Source organism: Vipera ursinii (genome assembly GCF_947247035.1).
Source record: "Vipera ursinii genome assembly, chromosome: 2".
NCBI classification, from domain to species: Eukaryota; Metazoa; Chordata; class Lepidosauria; order Squamata; family Viperidae; genus Vipera; species Vipera ursinii.
This window is the reverse complement of record NC_139513.1, coordinates 65747514-65766176: the sequence shown is the minus strand read 5'-3', so window position 1 is coordinate 65766176 and position 18663 is coordinate 65747514. Positions and strand designations below refer to the sequence as shown.

General features: G+C 36.6%; 1 protein-coding gene across 1 annotated transcript in view; it reads right to left on the bottom strand.

Moving 5' to 3' along the window:
- LOC310634819 (inter-alpha-trypsin inhibitor heavy chain H3-like) overlaps positions 1-18663 on the bottom strand; it is a gene marked incomplete at both ends in the record, with an annotated part of 35478 nt that overhangs the window by 9625 nt on the left and 7190 nt on the right. The window contains 14 exons of the mRNA XM_083353355.1: positions 1136-1234; positions 1659-1724; positions 5714-5868; positions 7969-8108; positions 8772-8957; positions 10106-10272; positions 11197-11322; positions 13000-13168; positions 14418-14534; positions 14610-14735; positions 15800-15910; positions 16356-16518; positions 17216-17320; positions 18339-18505. Coding sequence (XP_083209481.1) covers positions 1136-1234; positions 1659-1724; positions 5714-5868; positions 7969-8108; positions 8772-8957; positions 10106-10272; positions 11197-11322; positions 13000-13168; positions 14418-14534; positions 14610-14735; positions 15800-15910; positions 16356-16518; positions 17216-17320; positions 18339-18505 — 1897 coding nt within the window. The remainder of the gene's footprint in view (positions 1-1135; positions 1235-1658; positions 1725-5713; positions 5869-7968; positions 8109-8771; positions 8958-10105; positions 10273-11196; positions 11323-12999; positions 13169-14417; positions 14535-14609; positions 14736-15799; positions 15911-16355; positions 16519-17215; positions 17321-18338; positions 18506-18663) is intronic.

Here is an 18663-nt window from a genome sequence, read left to right as displayed (position 1 = left end):
CATTTTAATGAAACGTTCTGACTAAATTATATCTCTCATGAATCTGGTTCATATACTATGATAATACTTTCACTATGATAATACTTTTAGCGTGCCACTCAATATATGTTGAAGGTAGCACAGTGGTTCACAGTGGTTCACATGGTTAGGATGCCCATGTTCAAGACCCAATGCTGCTGTGAGGCAAGATGAGCTCCCATCCTTCAGTCCAGCTCCTGTCAGGGACATGAAAGGAGCCCCCAATTGGGCATCCCCCAGGAAACGGTGATGTTACTGACTAATCTTTTCAACTCAGAAACACCTCGGGGCTTCTGACACGAGTATGCTACAAATATTTGTTGAAAATATTTTCATATAGTTTAGTTATAGTTATAGTTTATTTGATTTATATACCGCCCTTCTCCTTGGTAGGACTCAGGGCGGTTCACAGGGCATATATAAAAAACAAAAAACACAATACAAAAATTAAAAAAGAATTAAACCCTTGCCCAATAAAACAGTAGTACAGATTAAAAACAATTAAAAAACCCATAATCCCCATCAGGCCAGACCAGCTAATTCGAACAGATGGGTCTTCAGGCTCCGACGGAAAGTTCGAAGGTCTGGTGCCATCCGGAGCTCCACCGGCAATTGATTCCATAAAGCAGGTTTGCAGTGGAGTTTTAGATTTAGATTCATCTAGTAATCCCCTTTTTTATGGAAATTCTCTTGTCTAGATTTTTCTAACCAGTGTTTGCTATAATTAATGAACCAGTTGATTAACTTTTGAAATGAGTTGATGACATAACTATAGAGATACTTCTTTGTTATCAACCATTCATTGACTGTTCAAAGTTACAATGGCACTGAAAAAGAAGACTTACATACTACTGGTCTTTGAAGTTCCAGTCATCACAGCACTCCCTCAGTCATGTGACTGTGATCTGGGCACTTGACAACTGGTTCACGCTTTCAAAGGTTGCATGGTCATATGTTTTCCTTTTGCAACCTTCTCTGCTGGCTTCCCACAAGCAAAGTCAATGAGGAAACTGACAGGGAAGGCTGCCAGTCACTCTAGTAAATTGCTCATACCCCACCTCAGCCTGGCAGCCGCCGTTCTTGGACTGCTATGGTTACACTATGCACTGTATCTTACCTGCCTGTGGGTCTATTTGCAAGTCACCTGGAACTCGCTTGAGGACTTGTGATTCTTGCTTAATGATGGCAGTGGGGATTGCTGGGTTTGCTGTTGTTGCTAAGCAATGCAATCACATGATGTTGCACTTTACAATTGCCTCATTTAGTGACGGAAGTTCCAATCCCAGTTGCCATTGCTAACCGAGCACTACCTGTAAATGGTTTAGCAAGGCAGAATTGTCAACCATGCTAACTAAATTATTATTTGCTGGGTTTCATGGTTAGAGAACCATGGTTAGAAAAAACTAGAAAGCAAAAAAGGATATAACTTACTACTACTACTACCTACAATACTCTTTTAGCACAGTCCTAAACCTCCAAATCAGATGTGACCCATGTATACTACTAATGTGTTTTATGGTAAAATAATCACAATATAAAATGTCCACCAGCAGACTTTCGATATTAAGCTTTTGAAGCTAAGGAACATATTTCATCTCCTACTTTCTATTTACAAAAAAATGCATCAAAACAAAACTTACCACTTGTATACGTGTGACTGTAGCTTGGTGGGTTATATGATGGATAAGCAGATACTGCTGGTGCTGCTGCATGGGGGGGGGAAAGGAAAAGAGGTTACACAACTGAAATTAGGATAGCTGTATTTGTTTTACCACTTTAGGAGTATTGAATTTTTATCTCCATTTTCATCCTTATTTTAACCTCACAGTTTCAGTGAACTTTCAACACTATATTACACTTTCATGTGACTGTTTTTTATTCATAAAATGTCTGCCATTGTCAAGTAAATAAAAGAAAGGGGAAAACAGTATGAATAAAATAACTTAGCATTTGAGAAATTCCAATCAACGAATAAAGAAAAGTCATACAAGAAGAACACAATAAATCTGTACTGATATGGTTAAGGAATTTCTGTCAAGGATTTTTAATTAACTGGTCCAAAATTATAATGGGTCACTATAGGCATTCCTATTAGTTCAGTTCTGTGTTGCCTATATATCTAAGTATTTATGAAAAACCACCCACTTCATTTCAGTTTTGAAATGAAAATTAATTGATCTTCTCCAAGAGAATATTCTGCAGGGAGTCATGAGCATGGACAGTCCATTTCCCTAAAAAAAAATGGCATTGCTTTTCAGAGAGTTGCTTTTATTAAGGCAGCTTATTTCAACCAGTTGAAGATATTCCTGAAGTATGTCAATGCAGATTTAGTTATGTTCTTTTATAAGATTTCCCCAATGGAAAGGAACCCCCTTCAGAGATAGCTACACTGACCACAATAACAACTTAGATTTATGACTGGATAGAAGCCAGATCCTGAGTAAAAGGGCATCCATAGATGGTCATGGCACTAAATAGCTTTAAAATGCTTGCTATCAAAAGGCAAACTGACAGAGACTAAATCTCTTGGAGACTATAAGTGATTATGTCCATTTATTTACAACATTTCTTTACATGCCATTTCTCACTGGAGATTTCAGAGTGTGTGTAACGGCAAAGCTCCATTTTCATTGCAAACTTTAAAAAGCAATAAAATTTTCAGTTTCACAAGTAGACTGATTATTATGCAAACTGAAACAAGAAAAATAATGTATGTCTGTATTTTTTAATATTACAGTTAGCAGTATTTTCAATCAGTACAGAAGAAATGTCACAGAAACAATTCTATCCAATTACTTTTTAATGAAGTGAGATAGTTCAAAAATATAGAATTGCCACTTATGTTGTTGAATATATGCAAATGAAAGAACACAAAGAATTACTTTAATGTGAATAAGGAAAAGAACCCCAAATCCCCACTTTTCTGAAGTATTATTTTATTATTAGGAATTTCTACAGATGAATTCCTGAAGGATCAAAATATCCAGAAAATCTGCCACATCCAGCATTCAAATCACTTCCCTAAATTACCTTTTCCAATGCATTCTAAATATACTATAGAGAAAAAGAGCAAGATTTTTTATTTTAATTTTACTTTTGTCATTCGAATGAATGCAGCCAATTCCTACAAATACGGTATCCATCATCCAAACCAAATATTTGTCCATTCACATGACCAGCTTTGACATACAAAAGAGGAGTCCTGAGGTCTATGCTGTTGGCAGCAATGAACCCCAAATAAAACTTAGTTATTTTCCTGAATTATTTTTTTAAAAAATTAAAGTTAAAAATTTAAATAAAAGTCCAACTTACCCTCAGCTGTTCCAACAATGTATAAGAAAGATGCAAAACAAAAAATGACATTATTAATAAAATACTGCTTTGATAAACAAAAATGCTCAGCAAGAACATTTAAGATTTATAATCCTATAAAGATATATGAATTTTTTTTTGAAAATTTTTAATTAGTTTTTATAGGGTTAAAGGGGGGGGGGGTAATGGGATGGGAATTTGGGATAGGATACAGGAAAGGTTGGGCATGGGGTTTGGGGTTTCCCCCAATAACATTCAATATTTGGCAAACAGCATATTGTCTGGGTAAATATATATAAATAAAAGTAGTAAAGCTAATAATAACAATGGTAGGTATAATAGATTATCATAAACAATACTAAGTTTTCAATGTATAGTATTATTCTTACTCAGATAAATTCAAAATTGCATATCACATTCCTTTCTCTCTAACTCGCTTATCTAGCCATTGATAAAATTTGTTCCAAGTTCTATACTAAACTGAAAGTTCTTTCTCTTTAATCTCTAAAGTTAATCTATCCATTTCTGCACAATCCAATATTTTCTTGATTAATACTTCTTCAGTCGGTAACTTTTCATTTTTCCAATATTGGGCATACATAATTCTCGCTGCTGTCAATACATGTAACATTAAGTATCCGCTCTCCTTGTCATAGTTAGGGCCTATCATTCTTAATAGAAACAATTCTGGTTTAAATTCTATTTGTTTTTTAACCATCTTCTCCAACCATAGATGTATCTTAAGCCAAAACCTTTTTGCTTTAGGACATGACCACCATATATGATAATAAATACCTGGTCTTTGATTACATCTCCAACAGATATTTGTAGTATTTTTAAACATTTGGGCTAGTCTCACTGGTGTCATGTGCCATCTATAAAACATTTTATACAAATTTTCTTTATATGGTGCAGCTTTATATGGTACAAATTTAACATAACTGACCAGTATTTTCCAGACCATTAGCTGCATGTTGCATGGGTATGATTAAGCTATATCTTCTTTACATTGCTAAAAATATATTATAATATTTTAAATCTTTAATTTCCCAAATCATGAAGGATGACAGTAGTCAAGATCTGTAGACCTGTAATCTATGGAGCTTCTCAGTCATCCAGGTCATAGTTATCCCAAAGATGCTTTTTCATGAGGCAACTGGACTTTCTTGTTTTTCTTTGAAGACATTTCGCTTCTCATCCAAGAGGCTTCTTCAGCTTCTTCAGCTCCCCGCCATCCAGTCAGAGCTGAAGAAGCTTCTTGGATGAGAAGCAAGACTTCTTTAGAGAAAAACAAGGAAGTCCAATTGCCTCATGAAAAAGCATCTTTGGTGTAGATCAGTAGATTCTTGCAATTTGGAATATAAGAGAATGAAATGACAAAGAGCAGGTAGGCGGAGAGGAGGATGAAGAGAAAGGGAGAGATTTAATGTTGAGAATAAAGGTAGCATGAGCTTCTGGACTGATGATGAGTCGGGAAGCTAAAATGTGGATTAATGAGCTGAAGTGGACTGGTTTTGTAGTAAAAATGACTGCAGATCAAATCATCAAACAAATATCTGAAGGAGGAATTAATGGGTCAAGAAGAAAGGGAAGCCTCAGTCTGCTATGATGGAAAGAGATGATTTTGTCAAAAACGCAGGGTAAGATGTAAAAGAACAAAAGACAATATGAAGTGATGTATTGACTTAGTATTTTTTAATTTTTTTCTACCACCTTTATTGTTTTTATAAATAACAAAAAATGGCATTGCTCCTTCCTCCTCCTGTTTTCTTCACAACAACAACCGTGAGGTGGGTTGGGCTGCGAGATTGAGAGTGACTGGCCCAAAGTTAAACTGCTGGCTTTTATGCCTAAAATGAGGCTAGTAGAATCAGAATATAGAAAGCTATAGTAAATGGTATTGAGGTGAACTAGACATAGCTATATTTGCTTTGTTTTTCCTTACACTATGTCTTAATTTTCTTGCTTCTTTTCTGCTTTCTGCTTTCTTTTGCTTCTCCCTATTCCAAAAGGGAGCATGCTGGGTATGTAGGTTTGTAGATTTTCTTGGTCTAGGCTGCAAAAAAAAAATAATAACAACTAGATGGCAGAAATATAGAAAACTAGCTCGCTGTTGTGATCTTATGGCTATTCAGATTCCTATAGCCCAGATGGACTATAAAACCAAATATATTATATTGTAAGTTTGAGCAAATTCTTCAAAAGATAATTCAGAATATATAGCAGCCCATAAAAACATTGCTTTCTGGATCATTAAAACAGTGTCATTCTTTCCAAGGCTTATGTGGCTATCTCCACATGTAAGTACAGCTATTTCATGTGTGTGACAACATCCCTTATGCCTTTTATTGGCAACACTAGAAAAGTTAGTAAGTATGTGTACCTTCTAGTGGCTTGTCAGCAAGTACGGCTTTATCAGTATTGTCTTCTGGCTTTGTGACCACCATGGATGTCAGAGGAGTCACAAACTTATATTTCAGAGACATCTCCAGGACTTTGGCAGTAAGGTTAGCCTTTTCGTCTCCCTTTGCTGAATTCCTAGATGATAGAACAACACCTAATATATTACTTGCTACTAGATGTTTTTACAGCCAGTGGCATAAAGGAGTTCTTTGTGGTTTTTTTTAGAGGATGCAATACATACACAAAATCTATTGATATCTACAATAGTAACCAAAGCTCTATATTCAAATGGCAGTAATACTTTGACAGTTAATGAGAATGGCTGTTTCTATTGTATCCTGAGCATGTTTTCTGTGAACATTTTATAGAATCTGAAAAGCTGCAGCATTTCTTTATTGGAAGGCACCGGCCCCTGATGTTCTAGATAATTGTATAATAACTTTCACAGCTTGATAGACCAACATGGAAGTTGCAGTGTTATTTACATTTAAAAGGCTGTTGTATAAAATTCACTGACATGAAAGACATTTCTTTTATTCCCTCTTTTTAATTGTGTTCTCTAGTCTTTTAATTATGCAGTCCACCCAGAGTCTTTGTGGACTCCAGCAGCCTTCTAAATTGAGCAAACAAATACTTTAATAAAATTTCAGAACAAATGAAAATAGGGTAAGTATTGCATTATTTATACTGCTATAATTCTAACTCTACTACATATTGAGCTGTTTTGTGTTTTCTAAGGGGTTTTACAAAGAGTTTATTTAGTTACATCCCTGATCATTTTAAGTTTGTTCATAAATTACTGTTTTTAAATGTTTCAGTCTCAGTTTGTTTTTAACATGTGGTTTAGAAATTCACAAATCAATATGACAGGGGAAAACACACTGTGTGCAATGGGGCTTATCGCCAGGTAATTAAACAGCAACATCACCAGATGGATGTCATAACTGACCAACTGACCAATCACACTCAATGTGTGGTCCTCAATAGAACTGCATTTACGTGGAGGGAAATGAGTAGTGGGGTACCCCAGGGCTCTGTTCTGGGCCCAGTGCTCTTTAACATCTTCATCAATGATTTGGATGAGGGGATAGACGGGGAATTCATCAAATTTGCATTTGACACCAAGCTGGCAGGAATAGCCAATACTCCAGAAGCTAGGCTTAAGATACAGGAGGATCTTGACAGACTTGAATATTGGGCACTATATAACAAAATGAAATCCGATGGTGAAAAAAGTAAGGTTCTACATTTAGGCAAGAAAAAACAAATGTACAGGTATAGTATAGGAGGTAACTTGCTCCATAGTAGTAATTGTGAGAGGGATCTCGGAGTCCTAGTGTACAATGACTTAAATATGAGCCAGCAGTGTCCTACAGCTGCCAAAAAAGCCAACACAGTGATAGGCTGCATTAACAGAGGAATAGAATCAAGATCACGTGAAGTGTTAATACCACTTTACAATGCCTTGATAAGGCCATACTTGGAATACTGCATCCAGTTTTGGTCACCACAATGTAGGAAAGATGTTGAGACTGTAGAAAGAGTACAGAAAAGAGCAACAAAGATGATTAGAGGTCTCGAGGCTAAACCATACAAGGAATGATTGCTGGAATTGGGTATGTCTAGTTTAATGAAGAGAAGGACAAGGGATGACATGATAGCAGTGTTCCACTATCTCAGAGATTGCCACAAAGAAGAGGGAGTCAAGCTATTCTCCAAAGCACCTGAAGGCAGGACAAGAAGCAATGGATGGAAACTAATCAAGGAGAGAAGCAATTTGGAACTAAGGAGAAATTTTCTGACAGTTAAACAATTAACCAGTGGAACAACCTGGCTCCAAAAGTTGTGAATGCTCCAACACTGGAAGTTTTTAAGAAGAGATTGGGCAAACAACTGTGTAAAATGGTATAGGGTTTCCTGCCTGAGCAGGGGGTTGGACTAGAAGACCTCCCTTCCGACTTTGTTATTCTGTTCTATTCTATTCTATTCTATTCTATTCTATTCTATTCTATTCTATTCTATTCTGTTCTGTTCTGTTCTGTTCTGTTCTGTTCTGTTCTGTTCTGTTCTGTTCTATTCTATTCTATTCTATTCTATTCTATTCTATTCTATTCTATTCTATTCTATTCTATTCTATTCTATTCTGCTTAGGATTGTTAATTGATTGGATTGAATAGAGGATGCTTTTATAAAATTTCTAAACTAGAGTATGATGAGGAAAATATTCTTCATTACCGTTTTTCCAAAAGCTGTTGAATGGTTAAGTAAGCCCAAAGTCTCTCAGTGTGATTCCCAAATATGTACTTTTGTTCTTCAAAAGCTTTGGCTGTCTCATTAATATCTGATTGTTCAGAGAAAGTTAGGTCATCTTCAGCCTGTTAGAAATTTTTAAAAGAAAAGCTTTTCTTACTGATTCATTTGTATGACAGCAGTTCAGATTGATTAGATTTATAGTAATAGTTTACTATATAGCAGGGGCAACATCTATAGGTAGTCTTTGACATATGACAGTAAAAGAGCCTGCTCTTCACATTTACATTTCTAAAGTGGGTTAGACCAACCTGATTTTACAAACTTTTTTACAATGGTCATTAAGCAAATCTATAGTTGTTAAGCAAATTCCATGGCCAGTAAGTGAACCAATAGTACTCTTTGGGTCCAGTTTTGCCATGGATGGGCAAAACCATTGTAAAAAGTGGCTGTGGATTTTGGAACTATGGAACTGGCCATAAATGTGGCTATGTGGCTGAACACCCCAATTTCCTTACCCTTTTAGGACTCTGGAAGATCCAGAAGCAGAATGTTCATTTAAGTCTCCTATGTAGACACATACAAACAGACTGTACACTTTCTGCTTACTGAATGCCAAATATGGAAAGTATTGAAATAACTCCTTGGTCTATGTTTGAATAGATGAGTTGTTCTGATTTGAATGACAAGTTCCCATTTATATGACCCTTTCAAATAGGGAACCACTATATTATGGATGGGCTGCTGTCTCCCTCCATGAGTGGAGAAGAATCCAATCTTGTATTTACCCCATGAGCTTTCACATCTGCAGTAATACTGTTGAGAACATCATCTATGATGCGTCCAGCCACAACAATTTCAGAACCGTCATAATAGTGTTTAAAATGATTTTGAGTCAGATCAGAGATGGCATTCTCAGGATACTGTAACTCCACTTCAGTAAGTAAAGGATTGGCCACTTCATCATAAAAGCCCTAAAGGCAAATCAAACAGAATTTTTTAAAAAAGCAAATACAGAAACATATTGACTCAAACATCAGTAAAAGTTCAGCTTGACAGTTTGTCGGGGAAATTGACACCCTATTAAATTCCATTCTTTACTAACAATGGTGGTAAAGGTGCTGGCCTGGAAACCAGGAGACTGTGAGTTCTAGTCCTGCCTTAGGCATGAAAGCCTAAGACTTTGGGCCAATCACCTCTCTCTCTCTCTCTCTCTCTCTCTCTCTCTCTCTCTCTCTCTCTCTCTCTCTCTCTCTCTCTCAGCTCAATCCATCTCACAGGTTGGTTGTTGTGGGGAAAATAGGAGGAGGTTCGCTGCCTTGAGTTGTTTATAAAAAAATAAAAATAAACGTGGGATATAAAGGTATCTTTGCACTTTGCACTGTCACTACCCTGTAGAGGTGGCTGTTAAGGCACAAGTCACTGGCTCCGAGGGAAGTAGATAAGACTTGCTCAGCTACCAAAACAAGCCAACATAACATGCCCTGGGGCACTGTAATATAAGCCTAAAGGACAGCTCCCTTCCATCAATCTTTCTGCGATTGCACTGTAGAAGTCATTGTGGGACCTCTCTGACTGGTCTGATGAATGAATGAATCTTTATTGTCAAAGTACAACATGTATACATTGAGATTAGCTGAGCCTCCCTTTGTGCTCCCACCCCACAACACACAGTGACAACAAACTCTCCATCTTACTACACCATGTGAACCAACTACACCACACACCGGCCTCCCAAGTCAGTTCTGCATAAAATTCACACAAGTTATTTCTCATTCAAAAGCCTAACAGCCCGTGGATAAAAGGTGTTTTTCAGCCTGTTGGTGCGGCTGGCTATACTCCTATATCTCCTACCCGATGGTAGGAGGGTAAAGAGATACCGTCCAGGGTGTGAGTCATCCCTGAGAATTTTCCTCACTCTTCCAAGGCAGTGAGCCCTGGCGATGTCATCCAATGGTGTCAGGGGACAGCCCACAATGTCTTGTGCTGATCTCCCAAGCCATGATCATATAGAAAAGGATGTTACTGCTGGACTTAATTTTTTTTATAGACTTAAAAGTAAAACAATTATATCATAGCTATTTTTATCTATTATTTTGTATGAATGTTGAATCATTTAAACCTGCAGCTGCAGAGCAGAATCGGAATCTTCGTAGATACGCCGAGCCAAGCCATTGTTCTCTGATGCCATCTTTTCTAAAGATGCATAGTCCACATCATAGCCAAACCCAAGATTATATAAAGGATATTTTCCTTGAATTGCATTTCTGACATTTTCTAAAATTATGTCTGTTTTTACTTCTCCTACAGGAAAACACACAAATATTTAGCATATATTTTTTTAAATTGTATTTTTGTTGTTCCTATTTGATTTATACTTCCCCAAGTAATAAAAACTCAGCTTAGTATGAATTTGCAGCATGGCTTGCTTTTGAAATCAGAATTGTCACTCAGGACAGCAGTTTCCTGTTGAACACTTTCTATAGTTCAGTTGACATATAATTGTGGTTCATATAAACAAAGCAGCACACTGTATTTTGCTTAGGTTGAAAACTGAATAATTTTTTGTCACACCCAACCCCTTTTTGTTTTTCCATTTATATGAACACATGAACTAACAGGAACCAGTTCTATGTCTTTTTTGTGCAATGATTTGTACAATGAAGAAGCTACAATGAACAAGTATGGTTTAAAGTTGACATTATAACATAGTTTGTTCAAAGTTTGTTCATTAGTTTGGCTGGTTTTGCACATCAAATTAATCCATAAAGTAATTTGTTCTTGGTTTTGTAAATATGGCCAACTGTGATATATTCAATAACTGGGAATTTAGTAAACCATAGCTTAGCACAGTGTTAGCTATGCATTAGCTATAGTTTTCTGGGTTTGATAAAATGAGAAATGATGTTTTACTGAAGAATTTATTACTTGTTCCCTCTCATTGAAGCCAGAAGAATGAAGGGACTCTAAGCATGGTTAAATGGTTTATTCTTCATTAAGGTGAAATTCTCTTCAAATTTCCTAAATAATTGCATACTATGTTTACCTCTGCAAAAACCATTGTTAAATACATGATTTAATCAGTATTTTTATAAACAATGATTAGTGTTAAATGTATATGTCAAATACAGAGATTAATTTATGTAAGAATAAAATATGAAACCCAAAGCTAGTTCCAGAATATTAGCCAAGTTTGCTTGTCAAGAAAATTACCTTTATTTGGTCTGCCATCTGTTAACATAATAATTAAGGAAGCACTTCTTTCAGGCAAAGAACCATTTTTGTGAGCTTCATTCAGCAGTTCAATACCAGTCATTAAACCAGCATTAAGATTTGTCCCTGGAATAAAAGTGCACAAATTGAAAATAAATACCTCAAAGATTGTCACAGAGAAGAGGGAGGTCAACCTATTCTCCAAAGCACCTGATCGCAGGACAAGAAGCAATGGACAGAAACCTATCAAGGAGACATCCAACCTAGAATTAAGGAGAAATTTTCTGACAGTGAGAACAATTAATCAGGGGAACGGCTTGCCTCCAGAAGTTGTGGGCACTTCACCACTGGTGATTTTTAAGAATCAATTGGACAGCCATTTGTCTGGAATGGTATAAGATTTTCTGCTTCAACTAGGAGATCTCTAAGTCCCTTCCAACTGTGTTATTCTATATTCTGTAATACTATACTCCACACACTTGCACTTGTATTTACAGGTTTATATAATGAAAGAGAATGTTGTAACATTCAACCAACAGCTGGGCTTCCATGATAAAATTTGTTTTTCCTTTCTCTGTGTGCCATATCTATTCTTTAAAATTGTCTTTCTTTCCTTCAAGCTATTATATCTAAGAAATGAGGGTAAGTCAAATCTATGGCTGAGCTCATGCAGTATTACAGCTTACAAAATCCTGCAGTAGAGCAATATGCTACATCTCTTATATTTAATCTTTGGCTAGAATCTCAGACTGTGGTACTTCAAAAGATATCCGTGAAACCCTGGAGAGCTATTAGCTTAGCTAGTCAAACCTGTACTCCGCTCCAAGGGGCAATAGCAATGGTGGGATTCAAATATGTGAACAACCGGCTCTCTGTGTGGATGCCGCTTCTGGAAGTCCATTCTGGGCCTGGGCAACAAAAAATTAGCTACCGGTTCTGCAGAAATGGTACGAACTGGCTGAATCCCACCACTGGGCAATAGTCTGATTTCATATAAGACACTGATATACATTCACATACAGAAACACATCAAAGATGTGTGCATTTATGTCAGGACAAATTGGAAATGAAGGAGACTAATAGACCAGGGCACTGTGGCAGGGACAGACATGGAGAATCAGTACAACAAAATCAGCAATGCAATGTTGAAACACAACCCCCCCTTTTTATATCTGACACAGAAAACTAAAAGGGAGAGAGCTTATGGCATGACACTGTGGATGTCACCAGGTGGCCTTCAACATCCATTATGAGGCAATTGCCATGCAGACTCTCTGTGATAAAATTACAGGTGTATCCTGATTCACTAACATAATATTCAGCACTGTTTGTGTCTCCTTCATTTGTTCATTTTATGTCCTTATCTCAGGGAACAGGGACATGCAGTTTTTGAAGCCCTTGCAATTCTCCCCACAGAGAATCTCATCAGGTTTTTAGATTACTGATTCTAACCTTAACAACTTTAAGATGCTGGCTAGGGAATTCTGGGGATTGAAGTCCCAACATCTTAAAATTTCTAAGGTTGAGAAACACTGTTTTAGATGATATTAATTGGATTACACATAATAAAGAGGTGATGTTATTGTTGTTATCCATCTTTTTTAATGACACTCAGGATATAGATGCATAAAAATGAATAAATAATGAAAGATAGGTGAAGTTTATTCTGTCCCCTGAAAATTGAACCCCCCCACCATTTTCTTCCCTTGCTGGAATTTACATGCTACCCTGCTATAAAGAAACTGCAAATGTTATTAGTTATTACAATTAAATAAATTCAGTCCATTTCACCACAAAACATACATCCATCTATAGCAATCTGCTGAACATAACGTCTTGCTTCTGCCAGGTTCTCAGGAGTGGCTTTGATTAAAGTGTCTTTCCATTTGTGTACATCACCCCAAAACAGTACAAAATTTATGTAGTCCTCTTCTTTTATATCTTCTAATATTTTTAGCAGTGCTTCTTTTGTCTAAAATTAAACATTAGAACAATGCTTAAAACAAGAACCTTGATAAAGATATACAAGTTTAACTTGGTTACTTTCAGCAATTATTTTCATTTATACAGGAACTCAGTTTGGCTATATACAGAGGCACAATCAACTATGGAAAAGCTGTATAAACTAGGATATAGTTTAGGATTCATAACAAAAATAGGCAGTTTGGTTCTGGAGACACATTCTGGATTACCAGTCCCACACTTCCTTTCTATTGTCCATACTGGTGGCAACTGATGGGATTTATCCCCAAGCCATTTTAGAATTCTAGATTGGTCCGGAACCTCCCCCTTTGGTTGGCCTTGGTGCCTTTTCTGGATTAGGCACTCAGCCTTTCTGGAAGCCCTTTGTTATGGACCTCATTTTTGGGGGGGCATGGCACCACCTACCAAATTGCATCTTTTTGATTCTGCTCCAAGCACAGGGTTTGTGAAAGTTCTAGCCATAGAAACATTAATGTCTTGATATTATTATGGATGAAACATATTAAAAGCAGGTAAGGGATTCCTAACTTTCAAAAGAAGGGAGATGTATTAATAAAGGTCATTTTCCTCTGCACAAGGGTGGAGAGAGACCCTTTAGTTTTGTGTCCTAAGGGAAAGATCATTTTCCTGGAAATGGCCTTCCACAAGATAAATATTTTCATGACCAAATCAACTAAAACATTAGAAGAAACAGAGTGCATAAACTGTCCAGTTCCTCTTGTTCCATCTTAACTCCCAGCAAGAATAGCCAAGGAGGTACAGTTTCCAATGGCAGACAGGAAGTGGCACTCTTGCAATAGGCCAGAAGATGTGCCATCCTCCAAAATCTCTTCTCCATACCATTGAGAACCTCTGTATAGGAGACCTTCAATTGGCATAAGATGCAAATATGAGTTCCATGTTAAAATGCAGTCTGACTATAGTCTGTCTCAGCAGCAGTCTGACTGCTGCTTACCTCTTGCCTTTTCCCTTCAGTCATGAAGTTTGATGTGAGTTGGAGGGGATAAAAAAGGTGAGATGATGGCAGCTACTGTGTGAATGAAGTCCTCCTTTTTATATGCTGCATGGCATGTGCTATGCACATCTAAAAGGGGCCAGTATTAAATCACATGATCATGGCCATCATAACTGGGATGCAAGAGTGCTGGCAAAGAAAAGTAATGAGGCAAACTGAGAGAGCCTTTCTGCTAATTTGAGCATTAGTTGTCCTTGAAACTGACTTTAAAATATTGGGTTACCTGTTCCAGTTTACGTCCCAACATGGACCCGCTGACATCAATGATAAAAACAATGTTCTTAGACAAACGTAAAATATTTTTTGGTGCAAAAAAGTGTACAAAGTATCCATTGACAATCTGAAAAATAAGGTAAAAAATGTATGAAGTATATAAGATACAATTAGCACATCCATTTAACTAACTCCTGCTTACCTGTATGTTTCCTGAAGTTTCTCTGTTTACATCATACTTTACAATAAAATCTCCATTCAGTAGTGTTGTTAGACAGTCTACACAGGTCCGTTGTTGATCCAGAGTTGGCTTGAAAGAAACATGACCCTGAAAACACAATGTATACACATGCACATCTATAAATACTCAGATATAAATTTAACAGATTTAACCATTCATATGCAATCTATGTTCAGTGGGGATCTATAAATATGAATACATGCTTCACAGAGAAGTTAACACCTTGCACATGAAACAATCTAAACCTTCATGTTACTCCCTCAAATAACTGCCTAGTTAAGAGGGTCCCAAACCTTCTCTCTTTAATGCGTCCTTAAGTGTCTCAGTAAATTTTTCACAGAACCTTGGCAGTTCCCAAACTGCACCATGGCACTACTGAAGCAACAGTCAGATAAAAGCGGCTTGTGCCCAGGTCCAGAATGCAATATGAGTAACCATTTCAGACAAACCCTCCTTAGTTCATTTTAAAATAAAGGTGGGGAGGGGGGGAAGTGTATTCAGACTTGCAAGTTTACTAAAGCTTTGCAAAAAAGGAGCACTGACCTTCATGGCTTTGGTTTCCTTGTCAGGTCTACTCTACTACAAGATTATTAAGTAGTAAAATAATCCCACAGCATCCCTGAGAATTCGCTGTGGTGCCAGCAGACACTGTGGTGCACAGTTTGGAACTGTGGGCCTGTTCTACACTTCCAGTTTAATTATTGGTTTTTCATGTCCAGTGTATATATTATTCCCTTAATATATTCCCTTAATTTCCTAGAAGGTCCTAGAAAGCATATCTTTTCTATAGCAGCCCCCGTTCTAGGGAACAGCCTTCCTTATGAGATCTGTCAGTTTCTCCTTCTTTTTTAAGCTTTCCAGAAGCCAGAAAACAGCTGGCTCTTTCCCCAAACACAGAGATAAAATGATGGAGTCCTATGTCTGCTGATGAGTTAGGAAGCATCGATCAGGATTCGCTTAGGCTTTTTGGTGGTTAGTTTTATTGTTTACTTTGGTTTTGATGTGGTTTTGTGAGCCATACAGAGTCGTTACACATGAGATCAGCAGCAGTAGAAATACTTTAATTAAATAAAATAAACCAGTGTTGAAGCTTCCTATTTTGTTATAAAACAAATCAAACTCATTTTGGCTCAGTTTGTTATCTACTATACCGTTTTTCCTGAAAAAGACTTCTGTAAGACCGGTAACAAGTCATTGGTGATGAATGAACCTTCAGCTTCCAAATAACTGATGCCTTGGGGTTCAAAGATGTTGACTTCAATCTGAAATGTTAATTTGAGTCATGCTGTCACTGACAAATTCACTGACAAATTCAGGAAGTGGCCACCAAAGAGGACCCATACTAATGTTAGTTTCTAAATCTTTCTTTGAATCTTGAGAAGAACAGTTACTATCTGTTCTTACTGTCATCTTAAGCAGCATAAAGGTATAGTAATGAAAATTATAAAATGTGTACTAAATAAATAAATCAATAAACCTTTATTGTCAAAGTACAACATGTGTACATTGAGATTAACTGAGCCTCCCCCCATGCTCCCCCCTCCCCCCTCAACACACAGTGACAACAAACCCTCCATCCTACCACACCATGTGAACCAACTACACCACACACCGGTCTCCAAAGTCAATTCTGCATAAGATTATGTCCACTCATTTAAGTCCACTCTGAAAAAACACCATCAATGTGTAAATTCAGAAGTACTTTACCTCAAAGTTCTTGACAATCTGCTTTGGGTTGACTTTTATGAACATCTCATAATAGCCAAATCTTCGTTTCAGCAGCTCCTCAAAGGCCAACTCGAAAACCACTTCACTGGATGATGCAATATTGACTGAAACAGTAAATTTTTCTGTCTTCCTCCCGGAAGCTCTAGAAAGGCCCAGTTTTTCAATTGAGCATATATACCATTGCATTAAAATAAAATGCATTTTAGTATTTTTTTAATTTAAAGGAATAATTTTTAAAAGTTAAACGTCAGTGAAATTAAACCAAAAAAGTCAAGTTGTGAGAAATGGAGCTCCTATATCCCCCCAAAATGGTATTTCTTTTAATATATATTTATTATGTTTTATCAATGGGAATAAGTTACAATATAGAAAAAAGAGAAAAAAACATATATCCAACAATAACAACAAAAAGAAAAAGAAAAAAAATGTGTACGAAAAAGTCAAAAGTAAAAGTAATCATCAAAACATTAAACATAGAAAAAAATCCACCCTGGCTGGATACTGAAAAAATAAATAAGAAAAATTGATAAATTCTCCTCCCCTTACATAATGGATCTGTAAATAGTTATAAACTTTCTCATCCTTTCCCATTCAAAATGGTATTTTTTTTGATGTTGGTACATCAAACAGTACAGTCCTTGTGCATGTATGCTTCATTGAACGCACAATCTGGACTTACAAATAGTATTGAACATATTTATTCTTGCCCACTAGCAATTTGTTGAAATAACTGTGCAACAGTCAACACTTCCGCCAAGAATCTGTGTACAAATCCATACATTTCTCTCTCTTTGTCATCCTGAAATAAATCACCAGGATTTTTTTTAAAAAAATCTTACCTTACTAGACCAGCTGTCTGTCCTTTTGAAACCGCTTGTTGGTACTGTTTTTGAGCAGCTTCTTTTTCCTTTATAGTTCCTGGATATGTCATACCATCAATTGTCCTAGGAAAGAAAAAGTATTCTATACATGAAAATATTTCTGGTCTTTCTCTTTTCAGTGCACCAATTTTTTTTATATATCCCTGCATATGATTTACTTTAAAGGGGAAACATTTCTATCACAATTGCCTTAAAGATTAGACAACTGCAATTAAACACAGGACAATTATGAAGAAAACACCCAACTGTAATTGATGTTCTGCGAAAGGGAAGTCTTAGCTCTGTGGTGAGGCATGTGCTCTACAAAGACCATGTTCAATCACTGGCATTTTTAGACAGTGCACAGAAAGAAGCAGCAGTTAGACTTTGTTCATCACAAAATAAAAAGAGAGATTAGTTAGGCAATTGCTTATTTAAAACATGTTTTCCAATACTCTCTTCGGGCCAAATAGAATAAAAATGTGATTACGTTTTTATTTTTTTAAATGGAATTTGTTATTCAAAAGGAGTGTCTCTTAGAGAGCTGGGAAGTTTGTGGCCCTCCCCAAAGATTAAACTACAGCTCACAGGGTCCTGTGGGAATTGAAATAATCTGGAGATCACAGATTAATCTTCCCTATTCTACAATATTATGAAAGAATAATGCAGTTACTACTAGACATCAAACATGTAATCAGTTAGGACCCTAAGAATGAACAAACCCCATTCCATTTGATGGGGATACATAAAATTATCTTTCCCTCTAGTATTTTTGTGGGGGCTTTATCGTCTCTTTTATTATATTTATTGTATACTGCTCAGAATCATTTGTACATGGGTAGAAATGGGTAGTGAGATGGGTAGTTATAAATTTGATAGACAGAGGGACAGGCAGACAGACAGAGAAGGTTCTTTGCAAATTGAGAGTAGCCAAAGATAATTTAATTCCAAAATTGAGCTAGTTCACATATTTGAAAGCTGAAATCAAAGGTGCAGACTTACACTTAATTTCTACTTTTTTCACCTAAGGCAATGACTCCATGAAGGCCAAATTGGGTAGTCTGTTCACAACTCAGTCATTTGGGAAAATAGATGTACATACATGGTGAAGCTTGTGATGAATGCTGTCTTTGGCAGCTCCACATCAAAGAAGGCTTCCTTAGATACATTGCCAAGGTTGATGGCCCGACTGGTGATGACATTATGAGCAAATCGAGAGGTAATATGGGAATCAATGTTCATGCTATGGATATCGATGCCAACCGTGTTCTGGAAAAATGAGCATTTACTTGGTGGGTTAGTGAAAGACATTAACCAGTTTCAAATTGGGAAGATTGGTATAACTCAAACAGAAGTTCAGAACAAAGTTTTAATGGCACAATGAAAACTAGAAACAACAACAGATATGTATCCATTTTCTCAATATG